General features: G+C 34.1%; 1 protein-coding gene across 1 annotated transcript in view; it reads left to right on the top strand.

Moving 5' to 3' along the window:
* The window catches only part of EYS (eyes shut homolog), a 674,079-nt gene that overhangs the window by 258,024 nt on the left and 397,009 nt on the right, over window positions 1–19,046 (top strand). Inside the window, exons 22-25 of the mRNA XM_056488606.1 lie at window positions 5,215–5,474; window positions 14,943–15,039; window positions 16,158–16,265; window positions 16,849–16,994. Coding sequence (XP_056344581.1) covers window positions 5,215–5,474; window positions 14,943–15,039; window positions 16,158–16,265; window positions 16,849–16,994 — 611 coding nt within the window. The remainder of the gene's footprint in view (window positions 1–5,214; window positions 5,475–14,942; window positions 15,040–16,157; window positions 16,266–16,848; window positions 16,995–19,046) is intronic.

The raw sequence follows: 19,046 nt of genomic DNA, 5'->3' as shown, positions 1-19,046 counted from the left end.
AATGACTCCAGTCCCCCAGCACCTAGCATGAGCTTCAGAGATGTGAGAAGTGAGATTAACAGTAAAAGTTGGGGCAAATAAAAATGTTGAATATCTCAGTTTTCTCTCTGTTGGTTGTTGTCAGTTCTCCTGTCTTATTTATTGCAGAGACACATTTTCTTTAACCTTACTTTTGTGACAAACACACCTGTAAATCCCTTCTAATTCTTACCAAATCCTGCCAAATGAAGCTCCAAAAGGGTTTTAGCTTTCCTAATGCCTCTACTACACATCCAGACAACATCCCATATTCTTCCCAGGATAAATGTTCCTTATTCCTCGCCTGTGCATTTCCTTCTTACACTTCAGTTTACCCAGGAGATACCTTCTAAGGCGTGCTGGTCTTCCTCCTTCTTTACCTGATTTCTTACATGTGGAAATCAAGAACTGTGATCTAAAAAAAAATGTCCTTAAAGAGCTGCCAGCTTTGTTTGGATCCTTTTTCCCTTAAGGCAGTTTCCTAGGGGATCCCATGGACTGAAATACTGAAATCTAATCCAACTGAATGTTTCCTCTCCTAAAATTCAGAGTTCTGACTACTCCACTACTGTCCTATATCCCTCAAGATAGTTAATTCCATCAGACCATAAGCACTGCAGTCCAGCTTAATGCTTTCTCTAATTAGTTAAGTGGTGTCACATTTGCTTAGTTACAAATGGAGAGCTCTAAAAATAAATTAGGGAATGAATAATGGTAGTGATAGTAAAGGCAGGCTTAAATTAATTTAGGGGAGAGGAGGAGAGGCACAGGTGAATATTTGAGGAGACCATCTAGGGCTGGCATATGAGAGCAAAGAACTAGGAGCACAAAAACTTCAGGGATAAATTTGTGACAGTTTTTGCAGGTTGAAGCTGGTGAAACTGGTCTGGCAGCTGTCTGTGGAACAAAGAACATTTAACATTAAACTTTTAAAGTATGAAAGAAAAAATTGTTTGTAGGAGGAAAGAAAAGATAGAAACATGAGTGTTTGAAGCCTTTGTAGTGACTGGAAGTGTATGTCCTTGGAGCTTTGTTGTGTGTGTTGGTGCCCTAAATTTCAAGCTGTGCATGTATTAAAAGCAAGCTCTTATTTCACTACTTCAGATGATCCAATAGCCTCCAGCTTACAAGGAATAAATTTGTCACTGAGCACTGTGGTTTCTCAGGCTGTTAGTTGATTTGACTGAATGCACTAAACAACATAAATCCTTACTCTAGAATGGCCCATTGTTGTGTGTATTGTATGGCTAACAGGCTGACCTAAACTTCACTCAATGTCTTGCCATTTTTCATCAAGGATTTGTCAAAGAGGCAGTTGAATGATGGGCACACTGTAGCTGAGGGTTCAGCTTAGGGTTCCTGTTGCTTTGACTGAACTGAGGGACAAGCAGTTCTGGTGTTTCTTAAATATTGCAATGATGTCTGCAAGCCATCTTTATCTGTGGCAAAGGCTAGTGCTCTGACTGATATTTTCTAAATTGATTTTTATACAGAAGACTAAAAAGACTGGTTTCTTGTATTTTTCTGATGTATAGAAGGAGATCTAAAAAACCAGCTTCTTCTGAAATTTGTTCTACTCTGGAATATTCATCTACATTACTGCTTATCACAGAATATGCTGAGTTGGAAGGGACCAACAAGGATCATTGTGTCCAACTCATGTCCCTAGAGGACCATCCCCAAGAGTCACACCACGTGCTTTTGTTAAGCTCTGGCATTTTCTAGAGCTTCTAGGTGAGCTAGGTTGGAATTATGATATGTCACCAATATAATTTTCTAATTGATAGCCACTTTAGAACTCTTAAGATTCAGGAAAGACTGCCTCTCCAGTTAGCATGCCGAAAAAATGGTTTTGGCTCAGAGAAGTTCTTGCCAATATGTGCAACTAATTGGTAAAAGGGAGAGAGAAAAAAGGAGACAGACTCTTCTCAGGGGTCTCCAGTAACAGGAAAATATGTAGTGGGCAGAATGTAAACTACATGAAATTCTAAGTGAAGATAAAAAAATACTCTTTTTTTTTTTTTTTAATGTGAGGGTGGTCAGGTGCTTGAAGAGATTGTGGAGAGGTTGTGGAATCTCCATCAAAACCAGGCTGGAAACAGACCTGAAAAACTCTACTTGTACCTGTTTTGAGTAGGGAGTCTAGATGAACCTCAGAAACAATTCGGGTATTCTTAAGACTCATTCATCCCTGTTATTTAACTCTTTAAAACCTTTAAGAATATAAGGCAGGTGATACATATAAATTTGACTGGAATATAAGGAGTAGAAAGGGAGTTTTCAAGCAGGCAAGAGAGAAATATAATACTTAACTCATCATTTAGAGGCAGAGGAGCTTATAACATTAACATTACTTCTCTGTATACAATTCATGACTATAGCTTGCAATTTTAAATTTTGTCTTTAATGTTAAAACAGTTGGTAAATATAAAACCATGAATACAATTTGTGTATTTTCATTGACCTCTCCTTTTGTTTGTGTTTCTGTAGAAAGCTTTTCAATTTATGGAGAGATATATGGAAAGCAAAGAGATAATTCTCACAGAAGCTGATTTGGAGATGTGATGGAAGAATTCTACACATGTCACAATCTAAGCAGTATATGGAGCTTATATTATTAAAATTAACAGTTTACATACAGGAGTCATGATTTTTGTTTTTTAATATAGATGGGTGTATTTGGATTTGGTTATTGAAAAGAAAAATATTTATGTTGGCAAGTTGGTAAAACAACAGAAAAAAATTCAGCATTGTCTATTTTTATAGTCTCTTAAAAGCATATATCAGCCTTTTTTTTCCACCCCCAGAGAATTCTAGAAATCCTCTTGATTTTTCTAATGGAGTGAAAAAAATTAGTAATTTTGAAAAAGCTTGTTTTTTTGCCTTTTGATCAGTTAATTTCCAAGAATACCAGCTATAATAGCTTAATTTATAATTTGCTTTTAATAGTCTTAACACCTCCTTACCTTTTTTAAAATAACATTTCTCATTAACACAAAATTTTGTCTCGATTCTTAGAACTGGGCCTCAGGATAGATGCTTCTGTGGTTTCTGTGGGTTTTTTTTTTTCCACTTTTAATGAGAACTCCAGCAACTTTTTTTAATAATCCAGAAAGGAGTGAAAAAAGCTCTGTTATTAATTGTCTCCTTTGCATTAATATTGACTGTTGCATCTTAGCTGGTAGCGTGCATGAAGCCAGGGTAGGACTGGCTGGTTGTAGTGTAGATAACTGCTGTGTTTCAGTGACCTAATGTTCCCTGTAGTCATATAGAATAGTTTTGATAACTCAAAGGTAGTTATGAAACTCATTAGGGAAAAAAAAGGGAACGAAACGTGTAAATGTTTGCTCCTCTACACCTCATTTATGTCCATAAAGTCAGACCAGGTCAGAACTGAACTGTGTTCTCCTAATACAGAGTGAAAGGCTCTCTATTTAATGAGCTTTTTTGAGCTAAAAAGGAGTATAAACGAGTGCTACATACCAATTTGTAATAGTGCATTGGTAGTAATTTATTCACAACTTCACAAAAGAAGTCAACCAAAAAAAACAGCAGCTGCAAAAAAAATTATCATCTCTGTTCTGATCTGCTGGGTCAGAGGGTTCTCCTGTGTTCAGTATAAGACATTTAGAGATGCTTAATTTGTAGAGTCTGATGCTTTTATATATTGACTACTTGAGAGAAAATTCAGTGAAGCACTGATTGAGCGTACAGTGCTTTTCAGTGGATGTTGCTTCTAGATAATAAATGCATTCTGCCATATATAGCAAAAGCAGGTATATTTGTTGGGCATAAACAGAGAATAAAAACACATATTTATTTTCAACCATATTTGTTGCTTTGAGTATCATAAGTGATGAGTCCTTAAATGTGATTTTTGCCAGTTATTTTGAGAATGTCTGAATGCATTTTGATAGTAATGACCATTAGTTTTTATCATAAGAAAAATATAATAACTTGATTTTTGAATCCTTAATTCTAAAATACTGGGGCCTTTAAAACTATAAAGTTCCTTTTTAATATCCACTCCATTTCACGTGACATAGTAAATGTATCCCACAAATAAATAACACAGAACACCAAAAAATTGAAAGAAAACACTGTGTTTTTTTAAGGGATGAAATTTGCCTTCCATGTGGCAAGCAATACCTATTCCTTATAAAAGAGAACTACATAACATTTTCCATTAAAAGACTTATTTAAGAACAATTGTTCTTATTTAAGAACAATTTCTCTTATCAAATTATAACTATGAAGATATATTTGAATGGTTTAATGCCTGAAATCAATATTGATCAAAGTAGAGAAGAGCTGGAATAGTTCATCTTTCATATTGTCTCTAGTCCTGCCAAATAGCTGGAAAAATAAAATTAAATTCAATTTTATTTACAGTGAAAGTAACAGGAATGTATGACTTCTAAAGTACATGGAGGACTCTTTTATTGCAGCTAGTGAAAAAATTTGGCTCTGCAAGGTTTGAAAACATTAGCAAATTGTTTTCTTTGAATTTACAGAATCTCATCATATTTATCTTGTGAATAAAAAAATATTTATCTAATTCATGAAGATAGGTCCCTTATAATCAGATGTAATTTAGATTTTGGTCAAAGTTTTCTTTTCTGTGATGTCACTAACAGATCTTCACAAAAGCATTCAAAAAAGAGAATGAACACAATGAAATTAGGATCCTTCATGACTCCTACTTTCTTTCTTAAGCTTACTGGATATGCTACCTAATGCATTTCATCCCAAACTTTGAAGTACTTACTAGCTTCACACATGAAAATATGTCATTTTAATCCTTACAGTTAGAAAATTTGCTTTTCGTCTTTGATAAGTTTTGTTTTTGTTTAATCTAAAAATCATCTAAACATGATTGTCTGCATTTCATAAGCCAGATAGTTTTCCAAGTGATACTGTAACTTAGAAGTCCTTTTTCTTTTGCTCAGATAAATTCTGGGAAAATAAAGCTTTTATTCATAATGCATTCTGATACAATTGCCAGGAAAAGAAAAAATAGTCCCAGGATTACATTATTGATTTTATTTTAATTTTTTTTTTTTTTTTTTTTTTTTTTTTTTTTTTTTTTTTTTTTTTTTTTTTTTGTTATTTTTAAAATAGAAAACATTGAAAGTGATTGGGCTAAGTTAATTTTTATTCTGCCACATCAATGTTCTTCTTCTTTCACCCTTCCAGATGCACATGTACAGCAGGCTGGACAGGGCCAGACTGCAGTGAAGATATCAATGAATGTGAATCTGAACCATGCTTGAATGGAGCCACCTGTTTTGAGTCTGTGAAGCCAGGACAGTTTGTATGCATTTGTCCTCCATTCTATACTGGAGACTTCTGCCACCAGCGCTTCAGTCCCTGTGAACTGCCTTACAATCCATGTATAAACAATTCAACCTGCTTGGCACAAGTAGATGGAAATCCAATGTGCATTTGCAAAACAGGTGAGAACTGGTGCAGTTAATTTCTTCCATTTTCTGTTGTGCTCCAGAAAATTACAAATATATATTGACTTTATAGCTATCTTTAATGTAAGTAGAAAAGAATATGTTTCAAAGAACATAAAATTGCAGCAGGTCTATCAGTTGTGCTAAAAGACTATAAAGATAGCTGTCAGTTTGCCTATTATTAATTTCTTATTTTACAATGCTCATTAAATCTATGGTGGCTTTGATTCATCACTCAGTATTTCTCAGTTAATTGTTACAATGACATGGAGATAGACATGAACCTGGCCAGCGTAGACAAACTAAATTGACAAAACAGACAGGCAGATTTAGAAAAAAATATATGTAAATTGGTGAAAGTACAAAAATTGGAGCAAGTTGGAAATGGTTTCTTTTCCTGCTGAGCTGTCAGGAAGGCCTGGCACATCAGGGAAGTAATCTTCCCTTGCTTAATGGATACAGCAAGTTGCTCCCTATATGCACAACAAACCAAATCACAGCAGGTGCTGACAGCTTCCCTGGGCCATGGCTTAAAAGACACAATTTCTCCCTCAATGTACAAGAACTGCTAAGGTGGAACAGAGCAACAGTTTAACTGTGCAGAACTTTGCTATGCACTTCCATGTAGGAATTGAAGAGCACATTAACTAATTAACAACTGCACTGAAAATTTAGAAAATTTCAGTAGCAGGGGAGTACACTTACTGAAACTGGAAGTGGAGCAGGATTTTGAAGTCTTCACTGTTATGCTTATAAAGGTAGGGGGCTCATAGGACAAAGGATAGCAGATAACTGCAGTGTTACATGACAATACCATTGCTTGTAATTTACTAAGCTAAAAAGATATGGATATAATATCTAGGAATCAGGAGCATGTGATACCTTGGGGTCTTTTTATTATTAGGGTAAAAGTTACCATAAGCTGCTGAGTTAAAAAACCCAAACATCACTGGGAAGGAATGCAAGTTGCTTAGTGAAGCATCTTTAAGAAAAGCTGTTTTTCAAAAACAGCTTTTGACACAAGATATTGATTTTTGAAACACTTTTCAGAAATTATCTATAGAGAAATATGTAACTCAAGTCTTTTCTTAACATTCCTCAGAAAATGTAGTCTTTTCCAAATATTTTTGTGCACTGTTTCTGAAGAAACTAAAAAATATGCAGCCAGGATTCTCTGGGATCTTTGATGGAATTTTTAAGAATTCTTGAACCTTACAGCTAAGAATCCTTGGGGAAGTTGTAGGGCAGTTACTTGAATCAGTAACATACATTACAAACAAATCTTGGAAAATGGAAAATTCAGAATTTAAAAGGGGTAAAAGGCATAATTCATAAAGGGAGTTGATCATTCATGGTAGAAAAAATGCAAGCAGTTATTCAGGACTCATCAAAAAAAAGAGAGAAAAAATACAGAATTTTAGCTGAAAACAGATTGAGGAACTCTAATTTCTCTGTTGTCTTGTTTTTTATTATTTACCTATTTTTGTCTGGCATATTCCTCCCTTTTTCTCCTGATAAACTTGTCAGGGGTATGGACCTGATCCCAAAGGGCAGTCACACTGATATAGATAGATTACTCCAAGACACTTGACTTAGTAGTAAATGGCATGTGGATTAAACTCTTCAGTTAGCTAACAGTCCAGTCACTAGAAAGTTTGAGTCTGGTATAACAGGAACCACAAAATGTGGCAGTGCTTACCAAATTCTAACAACTATCCATAGGACACTCTATCTGAGATGGGTACAACAGGACCATAAATTATACTATTGAAAGTGGTACATATTTAGAAGAAAAAGAGAATACACACTGGTAGGTCAGAGAAGACAAAAGCTGATAAAATGTTAATTGGGTAGAATCAAAGTTGAAGTAAGATATCAGTTTAGGACAGAATTACCACAGCAAATTGGTAGGAAGGTGATGAAGTCATGATTAGCTGTAGTATAAAACAAAGGTTCATCTTTGTTCCTGTATGTACATTGGGGAACTACAGCTGTCTGATTTTGCTGTAAAAAGCTCTAAAATTATATAAATACCATTAATGTAAAACTTACTCTTGAGCTATTTGCCCTAGATACATTGGTTTTCCTCCTGCAAGGAGATAGATTATAATATTTATGTAACAACACTGGGCTCTCATATGGAAGGGCTCTCATGAAACAGTGTTAGACCATGACTTTAAGTTAAATTGTCCACACAAGCAGGTTAAAAATTTTAAAAAATTATGATCTCTACAATTGCACAACAGTATATTCAAGATTGCAAGAATGTTGTAGGGAGAGCCATTATTGCCAAAGCTTAGAAATCACTGCTGTAGAACAAGTTTCTCAAGAGGTGTACAGAAAACCCCTCTCAAATACTTTGCCAGTAATTGATAAGCAAGTGTTTGATCAAGACAATTGAGAGGACATAGGGGTTCGAGCTGTTAATCATATAGCCAGCCCTGAATCTTCTTAAATACCACACACTAAATGTAAAGAAAACAGGACAAATGGAAAACTTAGGGCAAATAGCAGAATTTTTATTGCCTAATTTATCAACATGCCTTTCCAGTATTGAAGAATTCTATTCTTAGAATTAATCTTGATAATGGAAATGAAAATTTAGTGTAACAGAAGAGCAAGGCAGGACATGTAAGCAAAGCTATAAAATTTAAATAATGTTGAAATATTTGTAGCTGAGTCTCAGCCACTATTCACAGATTCTCCAAGGTCTACATGAAAAAGATCCAAAGAGCAATTCAATTGCATATATAAGTAAAATAGAGGGAAAATAAAAAAGAGTATAGGCATTAGACCATGCTCTTCTAGATAATGGCAAGCACAAAACTTAGTTTTGTAGAGGCAACTCAAAAGAAAGGACAGTTTGGTAAAAATAGTGATGCTTTCTGAGAACAATTCTTTTCCAAGAAAAAAAAAAATACTGAAAAAATGCATTCAAAATTAAGAGAAACTATGAGAGGACTTACAACTACAGAGTGCAAGATCAGCTCTCTGGCTGGGACTGATGAATAACAAGTTTAATTAGTGATGAAAGGTGACAGTTTTCACAAGGTGTGAAACATGTGAAATCACATAAATATTGCAGAGAATAACAAGATAAAAAATATTTTGCAACCATAAACTACAGGCCAGAAAATATCTAGTGTTTTCTAAAAAAAATTCTTTTAAACTGTGATTTATTTTTTTATGAGAATTATTAGTAGATATAGGAATAGTAGCAAGGCAAGCTAGTAGGAATGGCAGATAGTTGTTGCTGACATAAAGACAGGAAGGGAAGGGCAAGATCATTGAATTAAAACAGTTCCTAGAAGAACTCTTGCTTCTTAGAAGGTAGAAATGAATCTCTCTTTAAAATTAGATGTAGAACTTCCTTCATTATTCCAAGTAACATGGATGGGATAAGCTCAGGATGTTCATGCAGCCTCCTTGTTACAATGGAAGCAAATTTCCATATACATGTTAGGTTGTGATAGAAAAATTATTAGAAAATGCCACATATTGTGCATCAGGTATTGCAAACATATAGAGAGAGTTCCTATCAAAACCTTACCTATTCTTTTCAGAAATATGGATTATTAGTGTTGACTCAGTAATATTTTAATGAGTTATAGTAGAAGGGAAATTAGATCAATAGGATACTGTAAGTATTGTTTCAAGAAATAAACTGGAAATATCTGGATTGTGGATGTGGATGTCCGTAGCATTACATTAAGGAGGTATTATTTTCTGATGTACTTCATGTCACACAAAAGCAGACATACAAGGTCAAATAGCTAATGTTATAGAAATATTTATGTCACTCTGCCAACTATTTAGGCAGCTTAGGAAAAATCTTTCAGGTGGTGGGCAGGCTGAATTCTTGACCAGTTGTCTCTTGCTGTTTTATTATTGCTGCAATTATTGCTGATTTTTTTTTTTTTTTTTTTTTTTTTTTTTTTTTTTCCATAGTTCTGGGAAGCACACCATTTTAGAGAGGAGTAAAAAGATCAGGGAGCAGCAACATATGTCATTTCAGCACATAAGTACAAAAAAGCTTTGTCATCTTATTTTTGCTCATTGCAGCTTTAAAGATATAAAACTATAAGCTGAGAAGTTGAAAAGCTGTTTTATGCATGGAGCTAAAGGTTAAAGCCATTAGTTTTAGGATGTTGGGAAATTATGCATATTGTTCCAGGGAAACCTATGAAAAGGACTCATCTATAGGGAGAAACAATAGCTACAGTTTTTACTGGAATTAGGCATTCTATTTTTGCTTTGTCTTTCCTCAAAGCAATACTTTCTTGATGCTTCAAGGTAATTTCTGAAGTCCTTGTTTTAAACAGATTTTTCCTGGAATTTTTCACCTCTTTTATCAGTCTCCTGTCAACAGCTTTCACATGACAACTACTCTTTGTTCTAGATGATAGTGATTATTTTTATTTGGTCTATAGCACCTCGTAGCTAGAAATTTGAATGGAGGCAAAATCTTTTTCAGCCAATGTCTCAACAAGGCTAAGTGAAAATTATTATAATATACAAAATTTATAATATCAAGCAGAAATAGTAAATAGATGATGAAAAACAAGTTATTTAAATTGGAGTTCACCATTGTCAGATTTCTGAGCCCTTCAATGCCAATTTCTTTTTCAGACACACACACACATAATTTAGAGGGAAATAGCCTTTTTACAGTGCCTAATATTTTACACATCTTTGGTTTTGATTTATGTACCTACTTATGCTGAACAACCTAAGTAGCTGAACTAATGATTATGGGACTTCTATGATATCTCTGCTGTTTGCAAACATTGGTTCATAAATAGTTCATGGTAAGGAGACTAACATCTATGATACTGTTTGGATGAGCAAAACAGTAGAGAGCTTATGGGAAAATAATCCTGTTAGAATCTTGTTACCTGCAGAGGTCAATTTCGTAATATTTCTCTGCAATGGAATGAGGAGATGAAAATGACTATAACTGTGACAGCAGATATTTAGCTTCTATATTCTGCATATTCCATCACTTTGCAGCTCCCAGAAGGCCCATAGACAGAGTTGAGAAATGCAGGATTTCCTATATTTCAGAGAAACAGAAGTAAAAATAGCATCTGCCTCATCTTAAGTAACAGCTTTCCAGATGTTTCTACATCTCATATCATTAAAGTCACTTTCATGCCACCTGAACAATTAGATATAGAGAGAAATAAGACTATATTTTCTAACACAAAGAACTGTAGTTGTTTTTCATCTTTGTTAATTCCTGAAAATTTTGATCTTTTTGTTACTACAAAAATTGTTAACCTTTCTGAGGCACTTCCTCAAATATATCTATATGTATACAATACATTCACAAATAAATGTTTTAAACTAATTGTTGTATCCATTTGATTTTTAAAAAAACTGTGGATACCAGCAGCATTTATGAGGTTCTTCTTAGACCTTCAGTTTTTCTAATGTGACATAAAAAACACAGTAAAATACATTTGATAAATAAAAACCATTTTACAGTAGCAAGCCTGTTACCAAGTCGGTAATGTAGTCATTTACTAAATAGTTTTATACAGTAATGTATTTAAGATATTAAACATTTTAAAGTAGTTCCCCTCATTGTCTTTTTCATTTCCCCATGCAACCCATGAAGTAGTTTGGAAACATCTGCATTTCTCTGAAAACTGCATCCCCCTTTAAATTTTAGTTTAAGTACCCCAGAATATCACAGCTATATGTGGCAGCAGTTGTAGCTTATATGAAATAACCTAATGTATTAAAATACCCTTTAAATTGTGTATGACTATCATAAAAAATACAAGACTACTTACATGTTGATTCATGAGGAATCTCATCTTCAATAGAAATAAACTACCAATTCTTTCTTTGAACCAACTCCACTTAGATATGAGCATTTTAACAAGTTTTGGTAATCTGAATGAAATATAATTTGTGCCTGTTGAAGAATATTCCTAAAATAAATATTTTATTAGTAACTGAAGTATTTGTTTTGAAGTTTGACTTCTCCTGTTTGTACAAGCAATGTGCACAGTGTTGCATTGCTTTTTTTTAAATTACTCTGAAAATATAATTAAGGGCTGAATTTAAATTGGCTTATTGTCATATAATTTTATTGAAGCATCCTTTATAAAAAACTTCAAATATAAATACACAAGAGGACAGACATGCAGACGATATGAATGAAATAACATTTTGGAATCCTTTTAAGCAGATCTGTGTGTTTCTGAATAAATGTTTTAGTTGAAAGTAAGCTTTCATTAAATCTGTAAAATTGCTGGAAATGCTAAAAATTCCTTTGAAAAAGTTACTGCATTAGTTCACAAGTTTTCATCACAGATCAAAATATAACCTAAGTAGTTGTCTGTAATTTTTAATAGTATATTTAATCATTAAAAAAATTACTTCTTTATTAAAAAGGGACTGAGATAATTTTTCAGTAAGCATAAGAAAACATTATAGTAAATTGAATACTTAGATTGCTCATTTCATAATGTAGTAGATAAACACTAAAATTTTGTGATGAAAATGTTATTTTTCTCTATTTGCAGGAAAAATAGATAAAGTAGAATGCCTGCTATATATTTGCTTATTTTATGTCTTTCAGAGTATTGATAGATTACCAGGGCTAGAAAAATATGTACTACTGCGTTCAAAAAATGTGTTTAAATAATGTTTTGTATAATCACTTCTGTACTATTTACAGAAAAAAAAAAAAACATAAAAAAAAAAACCCATAAAACATCCACAACCAGTGGGGATGACAGGCAAAAGCAGGATGAGCAATCTCTCCATTTTCCATTTTATATATTTGATTCTGATGACTGTGGTATTTTTTTAAAGATGCTTGCTTAAATATTCTATAGAAACACAAAAAGTAAGAAGTTATTTTGTGTAAAAGCTGTTATTTTTTTTTCAGTTTTGCTTTGTTATCTTCACAACTTTTCTGCAATAGCATTATAAAGCTGAAATATATCTATATATCTATGAATTATTTGTAATGTTACATTGGTTTTCCTTCAGTGTGTCCTTTTCAGTGAAGTTCCATTTTCCCTACCCATTGACAGTCTTCCACTGAATAATCAAATTTAGTTAGAAATTTCAAACATTACAAATAAATGAGAATTTACAGATGAGGAAGTTGACTACAGAGGGTTGTGTGAGTCCTAGTGTTTTGCATTCACTATGTTCTCCAATTTCTTAATTAAACCAGAGTTAGAGAAATGTGTTGTCATCTTTTCTGCTCTTACTCAGTGGCACTGAATGACACGTATCAAACACCTACTGACTATTTTGTGGGTGAGTGGCTTCTGCCTACTCCCACAACCAGGCCTAGTACTTAACTTGGTTGGTGGTGTACTAGTTTACAGCTCTTTCACCTTTCTTTTTTCCTTAATCAAGCTATAGGCAGGAACAGATGAAGGTTCAGCAGCATTAAGATGCAGATTACACATTCTGCAGATAAGTATTTGGATGGTTCACTCTGGTTCAGGCTCATTTGCACTTAATAAACTAAACCATTCAGAATACAAAGTTGCCTGTGCAGAGGGAGATACTTCAAAACAGTACACTGAGACAGATTTTTTTCTCCCTATTATAACAACTCTTTTACAGATTTTTGGGGGTATTGGTGGTTTTTTTGGTAGTTTGTTTGGGGATTTTTTTTTTTATTTGGTACTGTTCTTGCTCAAGGAATTTCTGAAAAAAGAATAACATCATAACAACTAAGTGACAATAATTTAACTACTAGATTGAGAAATGTTCCAGACTTTATTTTTCCAGCTTTGTAGTAACATTGCTCTGAAACCTTCAGAAAATATTAAGAGCCCATTTCAGTCAGGCCCAAAAGTTACTGAGTCGAAATAATTTTGATAAGAAGAAGATACCAACTGCTTTGATGTGGGCTCATGTTTAGATCATATATTGGAGCACCAACAGCTTTCTCTGCAGCTCTGACCAAGACACTTATTTCTTCCAGTCATTATTTTCTCTAGATAAAAGTAAGCCTTATTATTCTAACAGAGTTCTTTTGTGATTTCCCCACCTTCATTAAGTATTTCAAAAATCAAAAATACATAACATAAGAAAAAAATAAATGAACCGTCTTATTTGGGTGTCTAAAAAATAAAGATAACAATTTTTGCTTAATATTTTAATAAAGAATCTAGTATAATCTTTGCCATATTTATATCACTATGTAATGAATTCCAATAGCTTAATTTAAAGTTGTTTCAATTTAATTTTTTATCTGTGATGTGCAAAATAATTTTGGTGAACTCTATTAATGGTCTTAGGCAACTTGCAATCAGCACTCAAATATTAGTCATGCAAATGCAATGCAAATAGTTTACTCATTGCAATAGTTTCATTTCTCCATCAATAATAAACAAATATATTGAATTTGTGCAAAATTCAACTAAGTAGCTATAGTTTCTCCACCATATGTATAGAATTTTAAGACAAGTATGCATTTAGCAGAACACCTATTTATGCAAATGTTATAAGATGTAGTATGCTGTCTAAGAGCAGAAATAGGGTTCATATATCACTGAAAAGTGTCTTATTTCGTTTTAGTACATATTCTGGAACATTTACACAGGCAAATGTAATGTATTATGCAAGTAATGTAGTGTTCAGATAAGATCTTAATCACATTTTTTCTTCATTTAAATATTAAAACCAGTTGGGTTTTTTTTCAGCTACTGACTGCTTTGAATGTGTGGTCCTCTAATTTCCACCACTCTCTCTAATGTATTAATTACCGAATTCGCTTTTAGTTTCTGATTTTGTCCCACTCTCCAAGAAAACCTTTTCAGTTCTTTAAAATGGGTTACATATCCCCAGTATATTTATCCAGGTACTCTATCCAAATCCGTTCTCTCTAGTTCATTAAACTATGTTGAGACTTCATATGCTTCCTGGAAATAAACTTGCTGAAACTAAGGAACAAAGATAATTGGAGAAAGTTCTTTCAGGGTTACTTTGTAGGCCTGATCTTAGGGTCAGTGAGCAGTAAGGGCTGGATCCTTCAGAAGCAGAGGGCAGCCAGAAGTCTGTCAGTATAGGAATGAGGCAGACAGGGCAGCACCAGTCACTGAGTCAAGGAGCAGCAGAGGATGCCAGTCAAGGCTACGGGGAATGGGGCAGATCCAAGGTGAAGCCAGGGAGCCTGTCTGCAGGCCAAAGTCAGCATATTACACAGCTAGGCACTGGGCATGGCTGCAGCACAGCTCAGTCAAATACCAAGGGCAAGAGCTTCAGCTTAAATGCTCCAAAGGGAAGAGGTAGCCATTGCTGATGCTTCTTTAGGCTTTTCCTAAACAGCTTTGAGCACAGCTGAGGTTTGCCAGGCCAGCCACTTCCACTGTCTGAGTTAGTCCTGGGTGCAGATAGTCAAACCTTCACGAGAATCTGTGACCCTTTTATTCACATTGAGTAGTAGAGTTCATTTATTCATGGTTAATGAAATCTGTGTTTCAGGATTTGAGGGTACTTACTGCGAAGTTAACAGTGATGAGTGCATCTCCCATCCATGCCAGAATGGAGGTCTCTGTGTGGATGGGATCAACCACTACAGGTCAGGAAAATTACTTGAATGACAGATATGATGTATGGATTTTTATAATCTAGCTTTTCCTTTTGTACTTTTCCTGTCTAATGTTTGCTGACCTTAAGTGAAGGTGGTGTTTGTAATGTATTTGACAGTTAATATTATAGTCTAAATCTTCTTGTGTGCAAAAAGTAATACATATACACCATAAGTATGACCCCAAGAATTTATTGTAGGGCTAATTAAAATCATAAGGATCTAATTTAAAATAGCAGAGTTTTTAGCCCAGTTACAATAGTACAAACAATCCTAGTTGAAATTAAAAGAAAATCTTCATGAATAATGTAGTTATAGCTGTTATATAAGAAATCATGGAATTATGTCTCTTTGATTAGGATTAACCTCACATTGTCTGTGTGTATCCTGTGATCAGTAATTTTGTTCTTTCTCAAGAACTGGCAGCTTACTGCAAGTCACTGGCATCTGGAAGTCTTTGTCAGGAGAACTATGATGTTCACAGTGGATTTTTTCTCATATTCAGTCTCAGGTCTTCGTGGAGCCTCTCACTCACTCACAAGTCCTTCTCAGCAGGGCTGCTCTCAATCTTTTCATCCCCCAGCTGTGTTCATATCAGGGTTGCTTTGACTCAGGTGCAGCACCTTGCACTTGGTCTTGTTAAATCTCACAAGAGCCTACTTCTCAAGGTTGTCCAGGTCCCTCTGGATGTCAGGAGTGGAACACAAAAGACTATTATTTGTAACACTATGGTTAACTCACACCCTCACCATAGATTCTGTTCCAGATCTGAAGCTATAGCATGAGAGGCATCAGTGAGCTGGCTGCAGGGCAAGTGTCAAAGCAAGAGAAAAGCAGCTCAGGCCAAGGCAAGTTCTAAGCAAGCCCTTGCACAGTGGGGTCAGCACAAAGCCTGTAGCCTTCAGCTAATGACAACAAAAGTCTTATTTACTGGGCTTCAGGCACTTTTACTTTTTGTTGCTTGTTAAAGTATTGCCCTTTGCAATTACCAGTAAAAAGCAAATATTATTTTGGTACCATTTAATTAATGCCTCTTAACATCTGCCATATTTTTATCTGGAATCTTTATAATGACCTAAAAAGTAATGTAGTAACATCCTTTTTGCTAGGTGCTCCTGCCAACATGGCTTTACTGGGACCCTGTGTGAAGTGGAGATTAATGAATGTTTATCAAGACCATGCAAGAACAATGGAACTTGCCTGGATCTCATAAACAGGTAAGTTACTACTAAATGAGGATTTTCCCTAATTTCCCTATGTTAATTCTGGGTTTGGATGGGACCTTCACCATACAACAAGTTAAAATGGAGTAAGCAAAGGCTACAGACTCAGACTCAGTTTTTTGCTTTTTATGTGACTTTAAAGGAAAATAGAAGGGAAAATTTCTTCGGTACAACTTGTTCTTTTCCTCCTTTTTTTTTTTTTTTTTTGTTTAATTTTAATTTGGAAAAAGACTGAAATAGAAGAAAGTTGATCTTGAGTTAGATTGCTACAAACCCTGTGTTTGTTCAACAGCACTTTACAAGTTATTCAGACTTGTGCCAGAAGATCCTTAGCCCTTAAGTCATTTCTTATACCTTCAGTTAAAATTACTGTGCCAAATTTTTCTATTAATTTAATAAAAAGTAAATCATCCTCTTTGCTTCAGAAACATAGAAATGAGAAAACTCTGTTCATTATTTTAATATGGATGAGGACTAGGGACACCAACTTGGCATCAGGAGATACATATGGCTTTAAAATATCGCAATAGATCCCATTGTTACTTCCATTAACATACCTGATTTCCCTTTTCTAAAGATTCATTTGTAACTGTGCACCTGGGTACTATGGGTCTCTGTGTGAGATGGATGTAAATGAGTGTGAAACTTTGCCTTGTTTACATGGAGGAAGCTGCATCAACAGGCTTGGAGGCTATCGGTGTCTCTGCCTACCCGGATTCACAGGTATGATCTACCCTTTGCCACAGCCAAGGAGCTTATTTCACAGATTTTACATGGTTTTAAAATTATAGCAAGAACAAAAATTTATCTCCTTATTGGAGGATAAATCATACTAACCTGAATAGAATTTTATCTAATTCTTTTGAAGTAGCTCAAAATTATTTATATTAAGAGTTGAATTATAGTTTCTTCAATCACCCATACATTCAGTTGAAATGGGTTATTGAATAGTACAAAGAAAATTAATGGGTATTCTTTTTAATTCAGCCAGGAAAAAAACAATTACCATAGATACAGAGTAAATTTTGCAAACAATAAAATGCTACCTTGTCGTTTGAATTTCTATGGAACCATAGAAAGGCCTTGACTTTTTGACCTGTTGGATCAACACCATTGCATTTAGTGGTAATCTTTACATTTTTACAGAGTCAGGACAAAATATTCAATGGGTAGAGATGCAGTAAAATTTCCCTAAAATGATGTTGACTTTTATTTAAATGCTCACTGTGCAGCTGAGCTAGTTCATCCACAATGTTTTGATAGATACATCGTAAACAACATGAAAACACATGGGACCATATGACTGCAGGAATATTTACAGTTTTTTTCCTCAAGTTGAACCATTTCTGTATTTTTTCCGCATAAAATGTTTTCCTACCTATTCCAGCCTGTGATGAATTCCACATAATGTACAGCATAAAAAAGGATGCAATTTGCATCCACTGAACTGAGAGGAATGTAATTCTCCACAGAGCAAAGAACAAGTACAGTTTTGGGAATTTCTATAGAGCTGCATATCCTTCTTCCATTCACCAAAGATCTTAGTCTACTTATCACTTGTGCACTCTTCTTCAAAATTATCCTTGATATTTCAGCAAAAAATTTTAAAATCTTTATAATTTTCCTGTCTAAATCTTTTAAAGCCTCCCACTGAAATATTTTCTTCAGGTGGCCTGTGCTCTAAGTAATACTTCTTGGGTGTCACAGAAACTTCTGTTCATTAGGCAGTGGTGCTGCAGATGTAATTCCTAACTAATAAATGTTAAAATAGTTGTATTAACCTTTATGTGCATGTTTATGTAAGAATTCCCTGTTGTGTTTATAAAAGACAAGACACCTGCAGATGAGTGTTTAGGAAACTGTAACTTGAAAAGGAACTATCAATCTGCAGGTTTGCTTTTGTCTTGATTCTGCATTATTGACAAAGCAGTTTGACTTTAGTGCTTTTCCCTAATAAACCAACAAGGATAAGATGTTGGGTTTTGTTGTAGGGTCTTTTGTTATTCTTTTTTTTTTTCCAATTAGCTGCAATTTAGGAACAACTTTTCTTTTGAAGACCAGGCTCCTTTAAAGACAGATGACAGCATGAATTGTTCCCAATGATCAGCTGAATTTTAAAAAAAATGTTTTAATATACTGAGAACTTTAATCATTAACTGTTAAAATATTATACACTAATAAATGAATGGAAACCGATAACAAATCAAGTTACATTGAATTGGTTAGGCCAAATTATGTTAAAATATTTCATTTTATTTATTAAATCTTACTTTAAAATTGCTAACTCTTTTTAGATATGGGTAGATGTCTGGGCACCACTGCCAGGCTATTGCTGACAGCCTGGGAGCAGGAAAGGTCTAAGGGAAACCCAATGAGAGCTCAAGACTAAGGGAATAAAAAGTACCACTCTTAAGCTCCTTCAAAGAGAAAGAAGAAATCATTCTTCAGTCTAAAGTTCAAATAACTAAATAAGAGTATATGCTATAGATGATGTTTTTGTATTTTATCCCTCTGGTTCTTACATTCCCTTTTAAATTGAATGGGAAGATACAGTTCTCAAGAGCCATGTATATGTATCTAAGATCTCAAAATGATGTATAATGAAAACAAAGTTTCAGACTAATGAAATTAAATTTTTTAATTTTTTTATTACTTTTTTTCCTGTGGTCTAATCTTATCTTGTGAAGTTCTCTGCAGTGGAAATTAAACCTTGTCTAAACAAAGAAAAAGATACTTCAAAATAGGTGGCAACCTTTAAAATTTACTGCAGTCTAA

Source organism: Oenanthe melanoleuca, chromosome 3, assembly GCF_029582105.1.
Source record: "Oenanthe melanoleuca isolate GR-GAL-2019-014 chromosome 3, OMel1.0, whole genome shotgun sequence".
In the NCBI taxonomy this organism is placed as follows: Eukaryota; Metazoa; Chordata; class Aves; order Passeriformes; family Muscicapidae; genus Oenanthe; species Oenanthe melanoleuca.
The sequence above is the reverse complement of the archived record's forward strand: the minus strand, read 5'-3'. Positions and strand labels throughout refer to the sequence as shown.